At 43.1% G+C, this 22,271-nt stretch overlaps 1 protein-coding gene across 4 annotated transcripts in view; it reads right to left on the bottom strand.

Moving 5' to 3' along the window:
- Positions 1-22,271, bottom strand: part of ELP3 (elongator acetyltransferase complex subunit 3) — a 466,764-nt gene that overhangs the window by 298,852 nt on the left and 145,641 nt on the right. For all 4 annotated transcript variants that reach the window (XM_029596183.1, XM_029596182.1, XM_029596180.1 and 1 more), the window contains exon 8: positions 13,876-14,037. In XM_029596183.1, coding sequence (XP_029452043.1) covers positions 13,876-14,037 — 162 coding nt within the window. The remainder of the gene's footprint in view (positions 1-13,875; positions 14,038-22,271) is intronic.

The raw sequence follows: 22,271 nt of genomic DNA, 5'->3' as shown, positions 1-22,271 counted from the left end.
TTGGTGAGACCAATAGTGAAGGATAAGAATAAACCACTGACAGATCCTTATAATTATAGGCCAATGTCAAATCTACCAACACTAGCCAAGATTCTTGAAAAGTGTGTCCTTAGTCAGCTTGAGGGGTATGTAAGTTCAGAAAAAAATTTACATGACAAACAGTATGGTTTTAGAAGAGGGAATAACACAGAAGGATTATTACTATCTTTGATGGACACATTGCTAAGTAGTATGGAGAGTCATAAGACCGGGATCTTGGCACAGTTTGATGTATCTTCAGCCTTTGACTCAGAAAGACACATCATTTTGGTTCTCGACTGGAATATCTTGGCATCTCTGGAAAAGTGCTAAATTGGTTTTGTTCATATTTGAATTCCAGATAGTTTAGGGTACAAATGGATTTGGGCCACTTTAGCTGGTGACAAATAGAGTGCGGGGTACCCCAAAGATCATCTCTATCCACTATACATTTCAAGATTTATATGGCACCTTTAGGGTTTCAATTGGAAAATTTGAATGCATGTTTTTTTTATATTCGCAGATTACATACAGGTTTATTTAACTAGTGAAGTCCCAGGGGAAATACCATTACTGTATTTTAATAGCAATACATTTATCAAAAAATGCTTGAGATCAAATGCTTTATTATTGAACACTGAGAAAATGAAAGTCTTATGGATAGGTAAACAACCAGTTACTCAGGTCAACTTCAGTTTAGTAACCGAGGGTAACCAGATTGAAATTGTGTCTGAAATTTGTAGTGTGGGAGTAGTATTAGACTCTTCTTTTCCAAAGAAAACAAATATTAGCTATGTATCATGTGCCACTTTTTTTTTTAAGTCAAAACTACTGAAACCGGTATGTCCTTTTTTTGCCCAAGGGACTATTTAGGACTGTACTTCAATTGTTGGTCTTGAGTCACCTCAACTATTGTGCAACACTGCTGTTGGCCCTGCCAGACAACTTGCTGAGAATACTGCAGTTAATACAGAATGCTGCAGCACGGATTTGTTGGGGTTTGCCTAAACTTCAGCATGTATCATCTGCACTCCAGCATCTATATTTGTTACCAGTAAAATTTTGGGCAAAGTTTTGTCTGATGGTTATGGTACGTAATTTGCTGTATAAGGGGTTGACAGTGTCTTGAAGAAAATGCTGTTATATACTATACCCCAAGTAGAACTTTGCATTCAAAATCCATGGGTTTATTGAATGTGCCATCAGTGAAAGAGGGTAGCTTATCTTGAACTCAATCTAAAGCGTTTTCATTCGTTGCTCAAGCAACGATCTGCCAGTTATGTTGAGAGGAATGCAGGATGTGAAAGACTTCAGGAAGGGGGTAAAAACACATCTTTTTCAAGAAGCACATGGTATTGAGTTGTATTAATTTTATGTAATGATTATGCAATATATGGGTGTTATTTGTTATATATTTGTTGATACTTATGAATTATGAATATACTTATGTGATCCGCCCTGGACAAATTTTAAATTTGGACATTGTGGAATATAAGTATTTTTAATTACATTAAATTAAACTAAATAATTTTGTGTCATCTGCAAATCTGATCACCTCACTTGTCATTCCCTTTTCCAAATCATTTATAAATATGTTAAAAGCACTGGTTCCAGTATAGATCTCTGGGGTACTCCACTATTCACCTTCCTCCACTGAGAAAACTGATTATTTAGTCCTACTCTCTGTTTCCTATCTTAACCAGATCACAATCCATAATAGGACATTATTTCCTTCTGGTGTTCATAGGATTTAAAATGAGTAGGTAACATATCAAGGTGCGCCTGAAGTTCTTTTTAATCAGGCAGGTGGCATTTAATACAAATGGTACTCTTTCTGTATTTTTCTGCCACATTTTTGTTGTCTCTGATTGCATTGTTGGTACTTGAGGATTTTCTCTCTTTCCATTGATGGTACAGTTAATGTAAACTCTCTCAAATAACAAAAGGACCAGGGGGCACTCCAAGAAGTTAGCAAGTAGCTCATTTAAAACAAATCAAAGAAAATTCTTTTTCACTCAGCGCATAGTTAAACTCTGGAATTCATTGCCAGGGTATGTGGTTTCAGCAGTTAGTGTTACTGGATTTAAAAAAGGTTTGGATAAGTTCCTAGAGGTTAAATCCATAAATTATTAACAATTCTATCCGATATTCAACCTCCAAGCAACATATTTCTTATTATAACCATCCTGGTAACCTACCCCTAAGCATTATAAACATCCAGAATTTTCATTACTTATGATTTCTTCTTTATTGTTAAAAACTACATATTTGTACTGAACAATTCATTGTAAATCACACACTTCCATTTTTGGAAATTCTACCATTCTACGGGTTTATACACTATGTTAAAGTTACTATCTTTTCTTCTTCTTGCTCCTAGTTGTACGACTCCTTGTTTATTGTAACTGCATCTATAATATGTATAGTACATATTTCGTTCTCTGTTCCGGTTATCACCCCATTGTTTATTGTAAACCGGCTTGATGTGATATTATCCCGAATGCCGGTATAGAAAAAAATTAAAATTAAATAAATAATTAAATAAATAAATAATTAATAAGCAATAGTAGCTTGTGATCTAATATTTGGGTACTTGCCAGGTACATGTGACTTGGACTGGCCACTGCTGGAGACAGGATACTTGGCTTGATGGACCCATGGTCTGACCTGGTATGGTATTTCTTATGTTCTTATTACCAATGCTGTCTTGTGTGTTTCTTCTTTAGTGATTTTCTTGAATCAAGCTTTATCGGTTGGAATGAGAATGTTTCACGTGATCACCACTTCATTTTCTACAATTCTATCAGGGCTGTGATCCCAGTGTTTTTCTGATACAGGAATATTATATTGTTAACACAATGTCCAGTAAATGAGCCATACTACCTTATTGTGCTTCTCTGTATACAATCTGTCTGATATCAGTGTAGATCCCTGTGGCACTCCAGTAATGACTCTACCCTCTGTTTCCTGTCTTTTAACTAGTTACCAATCCACAATATAACGCTGTCTCCTATCCCATGACTTTTTAATTTCCTGAGGAGTCTCTCATGGAGAACTTTGTAAAATGTCTTCTGAAAATCCAAATAAACTATATTAACCGGCTCATATTTAGTTGCATGTTTATTTTCATCTTCAAAAATATCTATTAAATTGGTAAGGCAGGACTACCCTTTGCTAAACCCATGTTGACTCTTCCCCATTAAGCCATTTCCATATATATGGCCAGTGATTTGGAGTTTTAAAAATAGCTTCTCCATTTCGCCCAGTACGGACATCAGGTCTATAGTTTCCTGGATCAACCCCGGAGTCCTTTTAAAAACTGGCATTACACTGACCACCTTCCAATCTCCAGGTACAGTCTGTGCAGACTGTGCCATTATATAATGTTCTTCTACAATCCAGTGTGTCAAGAAAACAGCTGCATTTCTGAAGAAATGATCACACTATCTTTCATAGACATCACACTATTTTTCACAGGTGACACAGCAATGATTCATTATTTAAGCGTTACGCCAATGATGATACAGACTTTCTTCCAGGGGGCGATGATTGCTCCGAATCTGAAGATCACATTTCCCATGTACGTTTATTTATTTAAAATGTATACGCTACATTTTCTGATATTCTAAGTGGCTCACAATATCACATTCACAAAATAAAATAGCACAAAATGAACTGATTTGAAAACAAAGCAATAAAAGGAGAAATGTTCTTGCCTGCTAATTTCCTTTCCATTAGTCCTGCTTGTGTTAGTGTGTAATTTTGTATATAATTATGTTTTTTATGAGAGAAAAATAGTCATATAGTTATAATGATTGTATGTAGTCTTAAGAAAGCAGTTTTTGCTTCATGCTTTATAGTCTCCTTCGGCCCCCACTTTTTTCCCCCTTAGTATTACAGAAAGTACAACTTAGATTATGTACAAAGTCAGCAGGTACCCACGGCTTCAGTCTCCCTTCTCCCCCCAACTTCACACCCTTTGCTAGAAGCAGCATGGCATATCTTACAGTTCCCCCCCCCCATCCCCCCCAGCACTCCCTTAAGGCTACAAGCTTCAAGGTCATGGAGGGTTTGTGCCCAAGCTGTACTAGTGCTGAGCTGGAAATATCTGGCGACTGTCCAGGACAGAATGTGCTAGGTTTAAAGTTAGTGGTCACAAAGAAGTCCACCATCTTAGAGAATATACAGCGTAGCTTTTTCTTGCAAAATTTCAGGAGTTATAAACAAAGAATTGTTCTGAGCATGCGCAGGCCAAGGACATAATATATAGCTGCAAGGTGAGATGGGTGGGACTGTTGACCAGAACTCAACAGACCAAGAAAACAACAAGGAAGGCTATCTATGATCGCCGTGAGGGAAACAAAGTGCAATAGAAGCCAGATGTCCGATCAGAAACTTTATTTTATGGAGATGTGATTTTTAAAAGAAGTCCGACTCCAGCCGAGTTTTGCCCCTTACATTGAGGCTGCCTCAGGGGCTGTGTGCAGTCAAACGTATTAAATCTGAGGAAACAATCTCATTCAAACAGATTATATCAGATGGTATTTTCTTAGCACAAATACAATGTGGTCAGGTCAGTCTCCGCTTTTCTGCGATCGGAGCGGAGACTGTCCACACCACGTTTGTGCTAAGAAAATACCATCTGATATAATCTATTTGAATGAGACTGTTTCCTCAGATTTAATACGTTTGACTGCACACAGCCCCTGAAGCAGCCCTAATGTAAGGCGGTGAAATGCGGCTGGAGTCAGGCTTGTTTTAAAAATCACGTATCCATAAAATAAAGTTTCTGATCAGAACTGAACAGAGACAGAGAGAAAAGATTCAGTGTCTACGGTATTGTATATCTGTTTTGTTATTCTCCTAGTTTGTTTGTGTAATACAGACTGCAAAGCAAATAGCAAACCCACTACACCGCTACACCAGTCCAGACCGTAGCATGTGGATTATTTCCCCCTACCAGCAGATGGAGGCAGACAACATTGTTTTCCTCTGTGACATCACAGCCACTACTTAGGAGGTGGTGCTAGCAGCAAGAATCCAGTATTCTTCTGACAAAGCTTTGGCTCAGGACCCCATCAATTGAAGAATAATCAAATTTCAATCAGACAAATGAGAAGATGTTTCCCTGCAACCTACAACAGAAGGGAAAAAGGAAAAAAGGACAGCCAACACTAAAGGCAATGCAAGGTTAAGGCTCTCAACCAGATAGCTAAAATGAACTGTCTGAAATAATACAGCCTCGCTTCCCACGATGGTCCTGGACTGGTCTAGCAAGACTAATGGAAAGGAAATTAGCAGGTAAGAAAATTTCTCCTTCCTTCTCATCCTGCTACACCAATCCAAACCATAACAAGTGGGAAGTACCAAAGCTCTACCTAGGCAGGTGGGCGGAAGCAAGAGCTGCCCCAAGAACCCTGGCACCATCTGCCGTACCCTCCCTCACCCAACATGTCTAGCTGGTAATGATTCACAAAGGCGTGCTATGACAATGAAGCAATCGCCCTGCAAATATCTGCCACTGAGAGCACCTGCACCTCTGCCCAGGACACCAACAGCACCCTGGTAGAATGCGCTTGCACCAATTCAGAAGGCTGCTAGCCCTACAGCATATAAGTCAAGTCAATCGCCTCCCTTATCCAGCGAACCAGAGTAGCTTTAGAGGCCGCTTCCCCTTTACGTAGACTCCCCCAAACAGAACAGTCTGTCAAACTTGCGGAACTCATTAGTCACGTCCAAGTAACAAAGGAGAAGCCTTTACACATCCAAACGCGTTGGGAGAATGCTGAGATATTGCCTGATTAAGGTGAAACACCAAGCTTACTTTCAGGCTGAAAGACAGAACTAGGTGGAAGACTACCATCCGTCGAGAGATCACCAAAAATAGATCCAGACCAGACAAGGCTTGAAGTTCACAAATCCTCTGTACAAACAAATAGCCACTAGGAAGGCCATCTTCATGGACAGATCCTTTAAAGAAATCTGCTCCAAAAGTTTAAAATGGAGCTCCTGCCAGAGTCCTTAAAACCAAATCAAGGTCCCAAAGTGGAACAATAGGCCAAAAAGGAGGTTGCAATCATTTGATACCCCTCAACAACCAAGAAACATCCGGTTGGGCCACTATAGAGATACCACTCAAACATCCTTGGTAACATGATATAGCTGCTACCTGTTCTTGCAAAGAACACAGGACAAGCCCTTTGTCCAAACCTTCCTGAAGAAAGGCCGGAATACCTGGAACAGTGGCTCACTAGATGAATTCAAATCTAGCCTCACAGCACATCTCAAACACTCAACATATGCGGATGTAGGCCAACAAAGTGGACCATGTCCTTAACTTCAATAAAGTCAAACTCACAGAAAAAGAGTATTCCTTGCTGAGAGCTTCCGTCTCTCAACACCCAGGCCCATAAGACAAAATGGGGTTGGGTTGTCCAGCACCACTGGCACCTGTGACAACAGTCCTTGTGACCCTGAGAGACTTGAGGGATGGTCCACCTTCAGACGCCTGAGATCTGTGCACCATGGCAAGCGCAGCCAATCTGGTGCAATCAGGATAACCTGATTGCATTCCATTTCCATCCTTCACAGCAAAACTGCCTACGAGGGCTCACAGCACACAGACACACAGTAATTCCCTAGCCAGCCAAAGCTGCACTAGGCCATTGACAACCATTGACTCTGGCTTCCTTTGCTGATTGAAGAAACGTCCTTAGCTTTGCGTTCCTTGCCAGCAAAACCATCAGTGGGTGACTCCACTGATTACTGATCATTGGAAAGGCATCCCTGGAGCCCAACAGATTTCGACTGAGAAAGTCTACCTTTACATTTTCCAGCACAGAGATATTTCATTTCATTTACTAAAATGTACTAATCACTTAACACTAGCAGCCTAGTTGCTCCTCCACCCAGGAGAAAAAGAGCAATGTCTCTACCGAGACCTCTCTCCCAGTTCCTTGTTCCCCCCTGCTGATTCACATTTGCAGAAGTGCCAAATGAATAGCCCTGGTTTGCAACCAACTGATGGACCACAATGCTTCCTCCAAGGTCCAGTGACCCTGAACCACTTAGTCTTGATAATGAGTCCCTCAACCTGAAAGGCTCACCACCATCATCCCAGGAAACCAAAATTAAAGGACTAGGCTGACCCCTCACAAAAGATGGGAGGGCATTAGACACCAGTGGAGTGCTGTATGCACTACCAGACTCAGGGGAAGCCACACACCGTAGTTCTGGGAATGCAGAGACCAGCAGGACAGAAGCGATGCTTGGAGTGGCTGCATGTGGGCTCTGGCCCATGGAACCAGATTCAGAGTTGCTGCCATCAGCTCAAGTACCTGCCGAAGGAGGAGCCAGCAGAACCAGCAACCACTAAATCTGTTTGAGTATCTTGCACACTCTCTTGTAAGAAAGGAACACTTGTCCAATCAGAGTATCGATCTGTGCTCCCAGATACTCCAGAGATTGAGTAGGTTGGTGACCAACCTTTGGCAGAATTGAACACTCAGCCCAAACCTTCTAAGACCAAACCACCCGGCGAGACACGCATGCCGCCTCCTTAGCTGACTGCACCCGGATCAACCAATTGGCTAGGCAAGGGTGGACTATATACCTTTGCACCTGAAAGATGCCACCACCACAATCATCCCTTTGGTGGTCACTATACCAAAAGGCAAAGCTCGGAACTGAAAATATTCCCACAGACCACACCAGTGCTGATATCTCTGATCATGTTCCTGGATGATGATGTGAAGATAGGCCTCTGATAAGTCCAGGGAGAACAAAACTCCCCAACAGTGTACAAGACTGGTAGAAATTTACCTTAACAGATTTAGAGCTGTTATTGAAGCAAAAGGTGGTTCTACTAAGTACTTGTCTGAAGGGATTGAATATTTCTGCAAGCAGCATTTTTCCTGCACCTATTTCCAGATGTCCTGCATGTACTGGCTCATGTAGCCCTGGTAAACAATGATGCAGGCAATAAGCATGGTGCCTTGGAACACCTTCCTCCCAAGAGCGTCCATCGCTCTGTGGTCCTTCCCCGGGGGAAGCAGAGGGATAGGGCTGAGAGTGCTTGGCCCTCTTGAGAGCAGATTCAATCACCACTGACTGGTGAGGCAGCTGACGCTTATCGAATCCGGCAGCCTTCTGGACGAGGTAGACTAGTCTGCTTTCCTGTTAATGGGAGGCACTGTGAGGGGGTATTCCCATATCCTCAGCAGCAACTCCTTGAGGATCTCGTGTACTGGGACCGCCACGATCTCCTTAGGAGGCTCCATGAACTGAATGATCTCAAGCATTTTGTGCCTGGCATCCTCCTCTGTCTAAAGTTGAAATGGGATGGCCTACGCCATCAGCCTTACAAACCCTACGAAAGTCAAATCCTCAGGCAGGGACTTCCTTCATTCATCTGAAGGAGAAGGTCCGATGAGAGACCATCAGAGTACTCTGAGGAGGACTCAGTTGGATCATCCCTCCTGTGGTCATAGGGTCCTTCATCCTCACTGTATACTACAGGGGATGTGTCCCTAAGTACTTGGCCTTCGTCCAAAGGTGCAGGCACTGGTAAAACTGGAAGGGGGGGCTACAGGCCTCAGCTGGCCTCCATGGAGCTTCCTCTTCACTCGCACTTTTTGCTACAAACGAGACTGAAGGGAGACCCCTGTGGCTACAGGGATTATGGCATGCTGGGCATGCTCAGTGTGCCAGTCAAAAGTTCTAGAAACTTTGACAGAAAAGTTTTCCGTGATAGGGCTCCATCCAGTGACGTCACCCACATGTGAGGACTACCATACTGATTGTCCTGGGAGAACCTAGTATCATCAGCCATCATCTGCAGCTAGCTGGAGATTTTTTTTCCCTTATTTTATATACCCGCCCAATTTACGTTTAGTTCTGTCATTGCAGTGATGTTCCTGGGCCGCAGACATACACCAGAGCTCCTTCCAGAACCCTGCAGTCATGGGCCCTGAATGTAGCCATTAGCTATCATGATCATGACTCCCTCCACATTCCAGGGGCTTTGAATGCTGCCTATGCCTCATCCCCAGCTCCAGCCAACACAGGGAGCAAAAGACCCAATCTAGGGATCGAGTCAGAGACCTTCAGCATGGCAATGCACAGCATCTACCAACTTAGGGCCTCATTTTCTAAAGTATCGCAGGCCTGCGGTACTTTAGAAAAATGCGGAAGGTGTAGTTATTGGGCGCGAAATAGGCAGCGAAAAGGCTCCTTACCTTTTCGCTGTCTGCGCCTTCTTCGCAGGGTTGGCCCTGGTGACGCCCCGACTCTTCCTCTTCTGGTGCCGACTCTGCCCCGATGACACTAGCGCACATTTGCGCTAGCAGTGCAGGCTTGCGCTGATAGAGCAAGCGTGCGCTAGCGTTAGAAAATGAGGCCCTTAGTTACTGGAGTGGCCTATTACTTAATACTTGCAATCTGAGTCACTGAAGTTTAGGACAGTTTACCAGATTACTGGGCCACTTATGTAAGATTTACACCTGAGGGAAAAAGCAATCTGGCAGTCACACTTCATTAGGCTGAAGGCTTTAGGATTAGGGTTGGGCAGATCCAGTGCTCTAGACCTTGAGAAAAAGGCAGTATAAGAGGTACCAAAGCTTCCTATCCTTTCCTCACTGCTTACTTCCAGCTTTATATACAGCCTGAGTAGGAGCATGGTTCCGCCTATTTTCCCCTACTGTTCCTTGTCCCAATTGTACTTCAGTGTAGGTCCTTTGGAGTGCCATTCTCCTCCAAAATCTTTCTGCTTGAGAAATGAAGCACTCAGTGTTAGAATTCAGTTAGAGTCCAGCACCAATAGCTGTTTCCAAACAGTAATGTTTATCTTTTCCAAGCACAAAAAACAGTCCACATGCAAGCTCCTCAATTTTTTTTTCTTTTAGAAGGTCTTACATTTTCCCCCCAAGGCAGGAATTACAATTCACTTGGGACATGCAACATTTCCAGCTCTTTAGGGTCAGTGCAGTAATTACTCATTTAATTGCTGAAGGTGACCTTAGCCCAGCTCACTAGGAACTTCAGCAATCATCTCCATCTTCTAGCAGGCTTCTTAGAGACTCTCATGTTCAGGCATTCTATCAGCACAGGCTGCCGTTTGCTGGCATAACTCCCAAACTTTCAGTAATCATAATTCCCTGGCTACACAGTCATTTCTACTAGGGTAAAAAGAGAAAGAAAAAAAAAAACAACTTTCCCCTAGCACCAATCCTTAATAGCAAGCCCTAGAAAAGAATTTCAGTCAAGCTGAAGGCCTTTAAACACTTGGTTCAGTCTCTAGCAACACTGCTGGGGTTTCTACACCCCATTAGTTATGAAGTAAACCAAGGCACTCAGAAGCATTCAATTGGGCAATGATTCCTTTATTCCACTACTGTCCAAGTGGAGAATCCAAAAGCCTAGCACATCTGTGGTAAAACTTGGGCTTTCCTGTAACTGCCCCCTTCCTTAGCTTACGGGAATGTACAATTCAGTTTCATGCATAATTCAGACCAGCCCTTTGCAGCCAGTTCTAAATCAACCCAAAATACAGTACATCTCTTAGCAGTTTCCTGGCTTCCCTGTAGCACCTCTCTTACGGGTCGATACAGTAAGGCCGCGGTAGAAACAGTGCGGCAGTGTCAGGCGCACCCTTCCTCCCCGCACGCACAGTTCTCTTCACTAACTCCCCGATTCTCTCTTCTAATTGCATGCAAATGCATGCCGCGGCTTTAAAGCGTTAGGGAAGAGTTATGCCCGCGCAACCCATTTTACTGTATAGGCGCTTAATACAGCGCCTATACAGTAACCTGGGTGCGCTGGTACCTCACCTCACCTCCTCCCTTGCTCCGGGAGGAGGTGAGGCACAGCGGCGAAGACAGACGGGAGAGGAGAAAGAGCAGAGCCGAGCAAAGCGAAAGCATGCAGCAAGCCGGCGAAATAGACCTGCGAGCAGAGGCAATAGCAACGGTTCGGTAAGCCTGGCACCCTCCTTGATGTAGTACGTCCCGGATGCCCCCCCCTCCCCAGCGCGCCCGCCACTACCCCTTTCATCAGCTGCATCCACTGCGACCCGGCAGTCCCGTGAGGCCTACAAAAAAAAAAAATCCCGGCTCCCGCGCCCCCGCACTGGCCCGCCGACTCTACCCCCCTCCTCCCGATCGGGCGGGTAGGCGGCGGCGAAAACCAAAGCAATTTTTTTTTTTTCAAAAAGCGACATCACACAATGCATAAAATAATTTCTCCAGCCTTAAAGCGACTTACTTTTGGGATCTGTCAAGTAAGTCGCAAAAGTAACTTACTTTTCTGAAGCCATCACGATCGTAGCTCAAGACGAAGATGGCCGCCTGCACGGGGGAAAGCGTGCAATTGGCCTCTGAAGACGTGACGTCACATCTCGTGACGCCAAACGTCGTGACGTCACGTCTTCAGCTGCCAATTGCACGCTTTCCCCGTGCAGGCGGCCATCTTCGTCTTAGTCCGGAGGAGCTAAGATCGTGTTCCTGATGGCTTCAGAAAAGTAAGTTACTTTTGCGACTTACTTTTGGGATCTTGACAGATCCCAAAAGTAAGTCGCTTTTGGAAAAAAACAAAATTGTCGCTTTAAGGCTGGAGAAATTATTTTATGCATTGTGTGATGTCGCTTTTTGAAGAAAAAAAAATTGATTTTGGTTTTTTTTGCTTTTCGCCGCCGCCTACCCGCCCGATCGGGAGGAGGGGGGTAGAGTCGGAGGGCCAGTGCGGGGGCGCGGGAGCCGGGGATTTTTTTTTTTTTGTAGGCCTCACGGGACTGCCGGGTCGCAGTGGTAGCATGGCGCTGTGAGGGGGCGAAAGGGTATATACCCATGAACGGATTTGAGTGGGAGCGCTCTGTGAAGCGGGACATGCCCGTGAGGGGCATAATGGGTGGATGCAGCTGATGAAAGGGGTAGTGGCGGGCACGCTGGGGAGGGGGGGGGCATCCGGGACGTACTACATCAAGGAGGGTGCCAGGCTTATTGTTTTATTGTTTTTGAGTATCTTAAGCGGTGTCGATGGATTTGTTATTAGACTCACAGTCTTAACTCCTACTAGGGGGAGGCGGTAAACTAGCACGTTAAGGCCGCGGCAAAACAGCGGGTTTCTAAGGAGATAATATCAGCGCCCGTTACAGTATCGGAGGGGAATAGCTAATTCCTTCATTATACAGCTTTTTCGTTCATTTACATGCTGGGTGCGGAAAGGGTTATGTGTCTATTTTACAAAGCGCTAAGGACACGTGAAACTGGAGACTGTATCGCTGGATGGCCTTACTCGTCTGTATTGTGCGCTCCCAGCACGTTACAGACGGGCAATCTTTAACTGAACGTTACTGTATCGACCTGTTAATTGCAGAGGAGTATGTAGCTGAGTACATGCACAGCTGAAGGCAGTCCTTTAAAGACAGGGTGTTTTTTTTTCTAATCCCACATGCAGCTTGCTTTTCTCTTTCTCTCTTACTTATTGGCTCACAGGTGACTATTTAGTGTGGCATAAACACAATTCAGGGCAGTCTCTTAAGCCAGGGTTTAAACAAACCAAATATAACCTTTGCAAATACTCTGGCTTTCTTGCAGTCTTGTGCTCTCTCTGCATAATTCGAGACATGGTCTTTTTTTTTTCCCTCAAGCCAGGATTTTAAAATCAAACTTCCCAAAGTTGCAACCTTTAATCTTCTCTCCTTGGTACGTTAGAGTAAAGCAGGCAATCCTTTCCTGAATTATCTCTAACAACATATCATGAATTCCCTGAAATACAGTTTAAAGTATAAGAAACACTTAAGCTTATTTTTCAGGCTAGAATTGTCTATGGTTCCATTCTGGCTCTCTCTCATCATCAGCAGCCCCCTCCATGTTGAAGCTTCCCCAGCTGCTTACTGGTCTCTCCCCTCCACTTTCTCCCTCTGCTGAGCTCTGCTAGTCCCCTCAATTTATACAGAGATTAACCTTCCCTGCTGCCAGCACTTCCGGGGCTGACCACTAAGGCTTTTGGGTGTTGTAATTTCATTAGGCAGCCTTCTTCCCCCTGCTCATGTTTTTCTTTGCCTCACCCCAAATAGCTTTCATAAACGAAAAAACCCAAAACTTCACTTTTATTCCTTAGAGTGCAGGGACCCACAACTAAGTTAACCACTACATATGGGAAATAAGGTTCCTACAGTCAGCAATGTACAATATGCAGAGAGAAATGAAGAAAGTACATTTAAATTATGGCAGCTATACAAAATTAAGAGTAGAGTAGTCTTAGCAAGAGATAGGAAAGGGGCTGAAAACAGAAGGATAAATGGGGGTATGATCATTTTAAGAGTCCTCACGGCCAGGCAAAGGGTAAAACAACATTTTAAATTTTGTAACAACTAGAAAACAGTGGAAAAGTAGTGACGTTGGAGCTGGGTAAGTCAGAATTACAAAGAATAATAAAAAATGATTTGGAAGGGTAGCCAATCTGCTAGATACACTACCAGAGGAACTGGTAGAAACAAACTCTGCATATGTTGAAAGAAGCAATGGACACAATTCACAAGACAAATAATTCATAGTGCCCATACATACCTAAAAAGGCCTTGGTTTCCCAGAGGCCCTAGCAAAAATGTTTTTCTCTTCAAGATACTATAAAATCTACTCCTTGATGGACACAAAATTTTATGAAGCAAACTTGGAACCATCCCATATTTATCTACAGACCAATACTCTGTAAGCTCTTTGCTCTCAATATAGAGCTTTTATGTATTTGATGCAAAAACAGACCTCTAGGAATAAACTGAAAAGTTCATAAGATATACACACTGAGATTTTGTATTTTGAGCTCCAAAGAGAAATGTTTTGTTTTCTTAGCCCATCTCACCTGTTGGTATCTCTGGCCACATCTTCATAAACACTTTGCACTCCAATCTCCAACCTGGTGCAGCCATAGGACAGCATGTCACTCAAGTGTCGTTTCAGACAGTAATCTGGCCTGGTCTCAATGGTGATGCCAACACATTTTGTATTACTGCGCTCTGAGTACCTGTTATGGAAAAAAAAGTGTCATCAACATTACAATTTACTATCAGGGGCTGAAGGCATTAAACATCCATTGTTTATGTAGAGGGGGTGATGCTTGACTTGAATTTATGTTCATTTCTGATCTTGCTTATTGTTTTCTTATAATATCGTACATTGATTACTGTCTGTTTTGGTGAAGGCTGTTAATATTTTTTTAGATTTTTATATTCCACTTTTCGGCACTTCAAAGCAGATTACATTTAGGTACTATAGATATTTACCTATCCCCAGAGGGTTTACAATCTAATTTTTGTACATGTAAAACTTGATAATTCTCTCAAAAAAAAAAAAAAAGGAAACTTAAAATGCACTTTAAAAAGTTAAACATTTTCAAGCAGGAGCCAAGTAAACACCTACAGGGAAATAAAAATGTATTTTGCAATGATGCTTATTACAAAGAGAAAAGGACATACACTAAGATTCTGCAATAAAAGATTTTACCACCTTTAACGTTAAAGAAAATAATTTTTATTTTACTCAAAGTGATAAAATTCTAGATCATTTTGCCATCAGGAAGATTTCTGGCTACAGCCCTAAATTTCTTCAAAGGTAAATTCTACATTTTTTTTTATATGCAAAGATTTTAGTGGGTATGATTATATAGCTCCATGCTAGTGAAAATGTTAATCCAGCAAGTCTGAGCTGAACATTGTGAGGCCGATGCAAAAAAAGAACGCTGAAAGCAGGAGCTAAGTTTTAGTTCTCTTAGAAGCCTCTCATATAGGACTTCGTCAAACGCCTTCTGAAAATCCAAATTCACCACATCTGCTGGTTCACTTTTGTCCACATGTTTATTCACCCCTTCAAAAAAATGTAGATTTGTGAGGCAAGACTTCCTTTGGGTAAATCCATGCTGGTTGTGTCCCATTAAACCATGTCTATCTAAATGTTTTGTGATTCTATTCTTTATAGCAGTTTCCACAATTTTTCCTATAGGTGTGCCTTGGGTTTGAAAAGGTTGGGAAACGCTGGTGTAGGTTATATTGTGCTTATAAGTAAGGCTTTCATTTTATCAAGTTGTTGTTTTTTTTAATAAGTACAGCTCGACATAACTTCAAAACAGTAACACATAGGGCCTGATTTTGAAAAACGTGCTTAAAATTGGGTTCTTACAGGAGTAATGTGCTTTACCCGTGTAAATGGGATTTTGAAAATTGTTCCAATAAATGCCATTGAATTATCCATAGGTTATATGCGTGCAAGTACACTTTACGCGTCTAAATGTCTTTTTAAAATTGCTCCACCAGTATATTACATTTACACATGTAACTCCTTTTAAAATTACCTCCTTATTGTGCAAGCTGAATGGTTTTAATGTAGTTACTTATCTATTTTAACACCAACAGACATAAATCAAAATCCAACAATACAAACATTTTTCAGTCAGCTTGTTTTCTCAGTGTACTACCCACTGTGTATTCCCAAGAACAGTGCTTCTCAATGGTGTGCAGTGGGGGAGCTCCGGCATGCGGTTACTGCCTCGTGAGCCCCTCAGTCTCTTCCAGAGCTCAAGCTTTAGCAAGGTAGTCAACTCTTCAGGGAGGCAGTCTGTATTAAATACCGTATATGGCTAATTTAACCTGCTGTCTATGAAGAATCCTGTTTACAGGTAAGCAAACTTGTTTCCCCCATTGACAGGCAGGATTATATCAGCCATAACTTGTTTTTTGTTATGTAAAGTAGTTGCTATGTAAAGTAGTTGCTATGTAAAGTAGTTGCTCTGCACATGCAGAGCAACTACAGACAACTTGGCTCTACAAGGTGGAGAATGGACTACTGGATAAGCAAGCTGCGCAGAGCAGCTTGTCCATAACTACTGTCTTCCCAAGATATGCTGTTCAAGCAGAAGTGGGATGTAAAGGTGTGATCAGATAACCAAGTAGCAGTTTTGTATATGTTTTCAAAGTAAATTACTGTGATACTGTGCAAGCAGTCCTTGACTTATGGAAGGGGCCAGGAAACAAAGCAATCTAGATTCTGAACTTTTTCTTCAAAGGACAATTTTATTATTTCCAGCACAACGGAAAACAGACAGAAAAAGGTCTGCTTACCTCAGCAGCTTTAAATCAAAAGTTACAGCAATCACAAATAGTCTTAGCTTAGGAGATGCCTCTTCCACTTCCCCGGGACTCTCTGCTCCATCGTAGGCCTGAGCTTTTATCCCTTTCCCCGAGCTTGGACACGTCTTGCCTGCGTCGGCGCTTCCTCGGAGTTCCTCTGCAGTCGTTCTGTGGTCCAAGGGCACACAACCTTCCCGGAAGTGGGACCGCTCGCTAGAGCTCCGGCAATACTCTGAACAGAAACTACATGCCATAGTTCCCTTTAAGATGAGCGCATGAGCAATTGCTCATACATTTTAGAGCATTGCTCACAGGTTTTACATGATTGCTCACATAAATCTTTCTTTGTGCTATATACAGAAATGGCGCTCAGAAATTGTTGTTTTAAAAATTGTTGCTCACACACACACAAAAAAAATGTGTGCACACCTAATCACTCCTTGGAGGAAGCATTGCTACAGACACACATGTAAAACACAGACAGACCCTCACCAAATACAAAATGAAGAGTTGGTAAAGTATAAATAGAAACATGCAGACAAAAACTGAACTTGAAACCACACGAAGCCAGACTGTATGGAATGGAAAAACAAATATCATTCCTCACTAAACATCAAACAATAACATCAAGAAATATAAAGCATCAGTCGTCATAGTAAAACCAAACTCATAAAAGAATATTTCAAAACAGCTGATGAAAAGAATATTCAATGATTACGAACATAACACTTTTTTTTTTTAATTTCCTAAACATCAATAAAATATTTCAAACTAGCAGACACAGCAAACATCCAATAATTAAAATTAAAGCTAAAATAAATCCCCTTCTTTCCATACCTGGGAACGATTCCAGTCACCCTGAGACTGTCATGGATTAGTAAGGGGTAGGAAATATGCACAGACTTTCTTCTCTGTCTAACACAATGTTCATTCTCATACAAATTCCCTTATATTCTCCCTCACAAACATGCTCACTAGATCACATGCTCTCTCTCGTACATGCTCACTGGCTCGCATGCTCTCTCTCACAGACATGCTCATTGTGACCCACACTGATGCTCTTGTTCACACACATGCTCACTGGCTCACTCATGGTTTTTCATATACATGCTCCCACACGTGTTCACCGACTCGTTCTTGCTCATACACATGCTCACTGGCTCAATCGCTCTCTTTTACACTCACACTCAGGCCCACTGGCTTAAATAGTCCTCTTGCTCTTTGGCTCACTCGTTCTCTCTTGCTCACAAACATGCTCTGGTAACCACAATAAGCCCAACTGTATTATACAGTGTAACAATGGAAAAACAGAATCATAACCACTCCTCACAAACATCAAGAATTAAAATCAAGAGATATAAGACATCATTGATAATACTGAAACAATGAAAAGAATAAATATGGCAAAATAACCAACAAACATAGGGGGCCCAATATTCAAAGCGCGCTCAGTGCTATTTAGCCAGATAAGCAGGAATTTTTGGTTATGTAGTGGCCGCTGAATATGCGCTTATGTTTAGTGGATGCTGCTTAGCCAAATAAGTCCCTTACATGGCTAAAAATGTAGCTGCATACGTTCTGGGTAGAGCGATTTAGTCGCATAACTTATGCAGCTAAGGAGTAATATTTGATCTTGGCCACATAAGTTAACCAGCCATGTTAGATGATTATAACGTATATGACTAAGTACAAATATATATGCGTACATTCAGGGACATAGCCGTGCCACTGAATGAACCATGTAATTTACCTGGGTAAGTTATAGCCAGCCAAGTTACTTAAATGGCTCTCTTTCAATATTGGGCCCCTAATTATTTAAAAATTCACATAAATTTGTTCTAATATTTCCCAAACACCAAGAAAATATTTTTAAATAGCAGGCATGAAATAATTCAAAACAATAAATAATTAGACAATCTCCTGCTCTCCATACCATTAAAAAAATAAATACCTGGCATCTTTTGATTTCCCAGAGATTATTGTGGATTTGGGTGAGGGGGGCCACACAATCTTTATCTTCTCTCTCTCGCCTTCAGACACACAGGCACTCTCTCTCTCTCTCATACACATGCAGGCTTTCACATACATTCAGGCTCTCTCTCTCATATATACATGCCAGGCTCACACACGCAGGCTCTTTTTCATATATACATGTCAGGCTCACACACACAGGCTCTCTCTCATACACATCCAAAAGCTCTCATGCAAGTGCACTCTCTCTCTCATCCACATGCAGCTCTCATACACATACAGCTGCTCTTTCTTATACACATGCAGTCGCTCTCTCTCAAACTCACATGCAGGCACTCGCTCCCTCATGCACACATGCAGGTGCTCTCTCTCTCATACTCACATGCAGTGCTCTCATGCTCATGCAGGCACTCTTATGTACATATACAGGCTCTTTCATACACACATGCAGACATTTTCTCTTATACAAACACCCCTCTCAGGCTTCCTCCTTTCCTCTGGGCCTTGGCCACGCCTGCAATGCTTATTTAGTGCAGGAGGGGAGGTGGCAGGTGGTGGCTCTGCTACTGCCAGATGCATCTTTCTGCCTACTCTGGGCCATAGGCATTTCTTCTGGCCGTGGCTCCATCACTGCCCCACCGAGACCTCTCTCGGGCTGCATCGGGTTGGGCTCCATTGTGGCCCCACTGAGACCTCCCTCAGGCCGTGACTGGTTGGCCTCCATCGTGGACCCGCTGAGACCTTCTTTGGGCCGCAATGGGTTGGGCTCCATTGTGGCCCTGCCAAGATCCCCTCGGGCTGCAGCAGCTTCGAGTCACAATGGATTGAATTCTTTCACAGCTCCAAAGGCCTTGTCCTGTGGCTTCATCTCAGCAGCAGCTGAGATGAAGACCACATGGTCACTGCGATCGGCCCATCGGGGGATGCGCAATCCCCCGATAGGCTAACCTGCCCCTGGCTGAGGGAAGATATGATAGAGGTCTATAAAATCATGAATGAAATAGAACAGGTAAATATAAACTGGTTTACTCTTTCAAAAAATACAAAAAGATTAGGGGAAACTCCATGAAGTTAGTGAGTAGCACATTTAAAACAAATAGAAGAAAATTATTTTTTACTCAATGCACAATTAAACTCTGTAATTTATTGCCAGAGGATGTGGTAGACAGTTAGCGTAACTGGGTTAAAAAAAAAATTTGGACAAGCTCCTGAAGAAGTCCATAAACTGTTATTAATCAGGTAGACTTGGGGAAAGCCACTATTTATCTCTAAGTGTTAACAGCATGGGATCTATCTATTGGGATCCTGCCAGGTACTGGTGATCTGAATTGGCCACTGTTGGAAACAGGATACTGGGTTTAATGCACCCTCAGTCTGACCTAGTATTACAATTTGTATGATCTAAGATGTGATTGAGGCATTGATTACCATGGTCAACTCAACCTGATCAAGAAAAGGGTGAAGTAGCAAATTAGTCAAATTTGTGCAAAAGCACTCCTAACAGTGGCCACAGTTTGCACTTCCATATTTAACAATGAATCTAAAATTACTAATAGACTGCACATTTCAGTGCTCATGTTATCGCATTCTACACTTGAGAAATATTCACATCCTTAATCCTTAACTTACTCACCTACAATACTTCAATTTTCCTGGAGTTTAATTTTAGTTTATTAACTTGCATCCCCACAACAATTGATGCCAGATATTGGTTTAACCAGTTGACAGTTTCTACATGTTTAGGAGCCATAGAAATATATAATTGCACATCCTCGTGTTACGTGTGCCGGCCGCGGCAGACCCGCGGCACGGCCCCCTCACCTTTCTACGTTGACTCCAGTTCCTGCTTCCTCCTCGCTGGCAGCAGTGGGCCGTCAGCTCCGTCCGCGGGCCTCTCCCAGTGCCTCTGGCCCTGCCGCAGTTACTGGCCCAGCCACCACTTCTCGTCGGGCCTCTCCGCGTGGCCCGCGGAGAGACGCTGTTACTCGCGCTATGCCCCTCCCTAGGTGCGTGCGCCTTTGATGTTTAAGTAGGGACGGCGGCGGAAACTGGCCCCGGATGATGACGTCAACTCAGCTACAGTATTTAAGTGCATGCTCCGCTCCCTAGCGTTGCCTTTGCAACAGTCTCCTCGCTGGTCGAGTACTCGTTGCCTCCTAGAGATTTGTCTCTTCTCTGCATTCCTGTTCCTCGTTGTTCCTGGTTCCTGTCTCCTTGTTCCTACCTTGCTTCATCCCACAGATTGATTTATTCGGACTTGACCCTGCTTCGCCTGACCACGCCATTGACTCTCTCCAAGACCCAGACCACTGCTTCGCCCGACTACGCTATTGCTTATCTCCAGACCCAGACTTCCGCTTCACTTGACTACGCTTGACTATCTCCGTGATCAGACCTCAGCCTTGCTTGCCCCCCTGACTCAAGCCTGTTCTTCAACGCCTCTTCAGCTTACTCCTTGGACGTGGTTTACTCAGGCTTCGGCCTGCTCTTGCTCGATCGCCACGTCTGCCTCTGTTCCATTGGCGCCCACGTTTCCAGGACACTACCTTGTCCAAAGTAAGACTGTACCATCTCTCACCTGCTGTCACTGGGCTGAACCAACTCATACCTTAACTTCACACAGAGGCCCACCTAAGTCCTTCCAGCCCCGGCACCCAAAGGCTCAACCAGCGAGGAACAAGGGCTGGTATATGAAGCTCCAGCGGCCTCTGTCTAACAGCCCACTCTGCCTGCCGATGGTGGGGACCCGTAGGTCCTTACCTACGGGCTGCGTCAACCCCACCTTGGCCCAAGGGTCCACCTCCAACGCAACACCTTGTCGATATGGTAGGCTTGCTTAGCATGATTAAGCCCAATGATTTGCTGGATAACGCTATAATATCCATGACCCTTACATTTCAGACTTAGCAACTCCAGCATTTCTTTGTGTTTCAAAGAGATAAATTTATCTCCTTTCATCCTGGGAGTCACACCTACATTTGAAAAGCAAAATGTATGTACTTCAGAGGCAAATGCAAATGAAGAGCATTAAAAGTTAACAATTTAATATATAACAATGGAACCATTAAGAACTTGGGCTGAGACACTCAGACATTCACATACACATCATCTTTCTCATCACACTTACCCCTTTCTCTCTCTTTCTATATTTCAGCTGCTTAATTCTTTGTAATACAGACTTATGACAAGCTTAAATATCTCACTTAAAATATTCTAATTATACAAATACCTGCCTCTGTGTCTACCTTCTGCTTTACTCACTGTCCTGGGAAAGTCAACTCATGACCTTGCATTTACATTACTAATACTATTATTACATATTGGGGGCTCACGCCAAATGCCTGAATGACCTTCCACAATGGTTGCCTATAAATATTAAATAGCAATGGAGATAAGTCAAAGTCCTGAGGTACCCTACATTTTAATGGCTAGAAGAAGGAACCATAATCTCCGTGAGCTTCTCTTTAGAAATGATTTAAACCAATACATCTTTGACATAGCCGGGTACATTCAGCAAAGCAGAAGCACTGCTGAATATCCTGATACAGTACAGTGCGCTCCGCACATTTTACATTCAGAAATTAATGCCTACCCAAAGGCAGGTGTTAATTTCGGCCGGCACCAGGGAAGTGTACAGAGAAGCAGAAAAATCTGCTTCTCTGTACACCCTCCGACTTAATATCATAGCGATATTAAGTCGGAGGCCCCAAAAATTAAAAAAAAAATTAAAAATAAATAAAAATAAAAAACTTCCTGCAGCCTGCGGGTTGGAAGACGGATGCTCAATTATGTCGGCGTCCGTTTTCCGAACCCGTGGCTATCAGCGGGTTCGAGAACAGACACAGATAAAATAAGTGTCGGCTGTCAAACCCGCTGACAGCTGCCGCTCCTGTCAAAAAGGAGGCGCTAGGGACGTGCTAGTGTACCTAGCGCCTCTTTTTACTGCGGGCCCTATTTGCATGCGGGCCGATATTAAATCGCATGCACAGGAGAATGGCCTGTGCACGCGTCGGGAGAACGGGCACTCGCCGGCTCTCCCGCACTTTTTTCTGTATCGGCCCGTTTGAAAGCCAGTCAGCATCTGAATATGGACCTCTTAGTCTTTACCAAAAAGCTCTTGAAATTTTGTTCTATGAAGCATCATGCCCAGAGGAGTGACCCACTT

This window comes from Rhinatrema bivittatum, chromosome 3 (genome assembly GCF_901001135.1).
Source record: "Rhinatrema bivittatum chromosome 3, aRhiBiv1.1, whole genome shotgun sequence".
NCBI classification, from domain to species: Eukaryota; Metazoa; Chordata; class Amphibia; order Gymnophiona; family Rhinatrematidae; genus Rhinatrema; species Rhinatrema bivittatum.
This window is presented reverse-complemented; position numbering and strand designations above follow the sequence as displayed.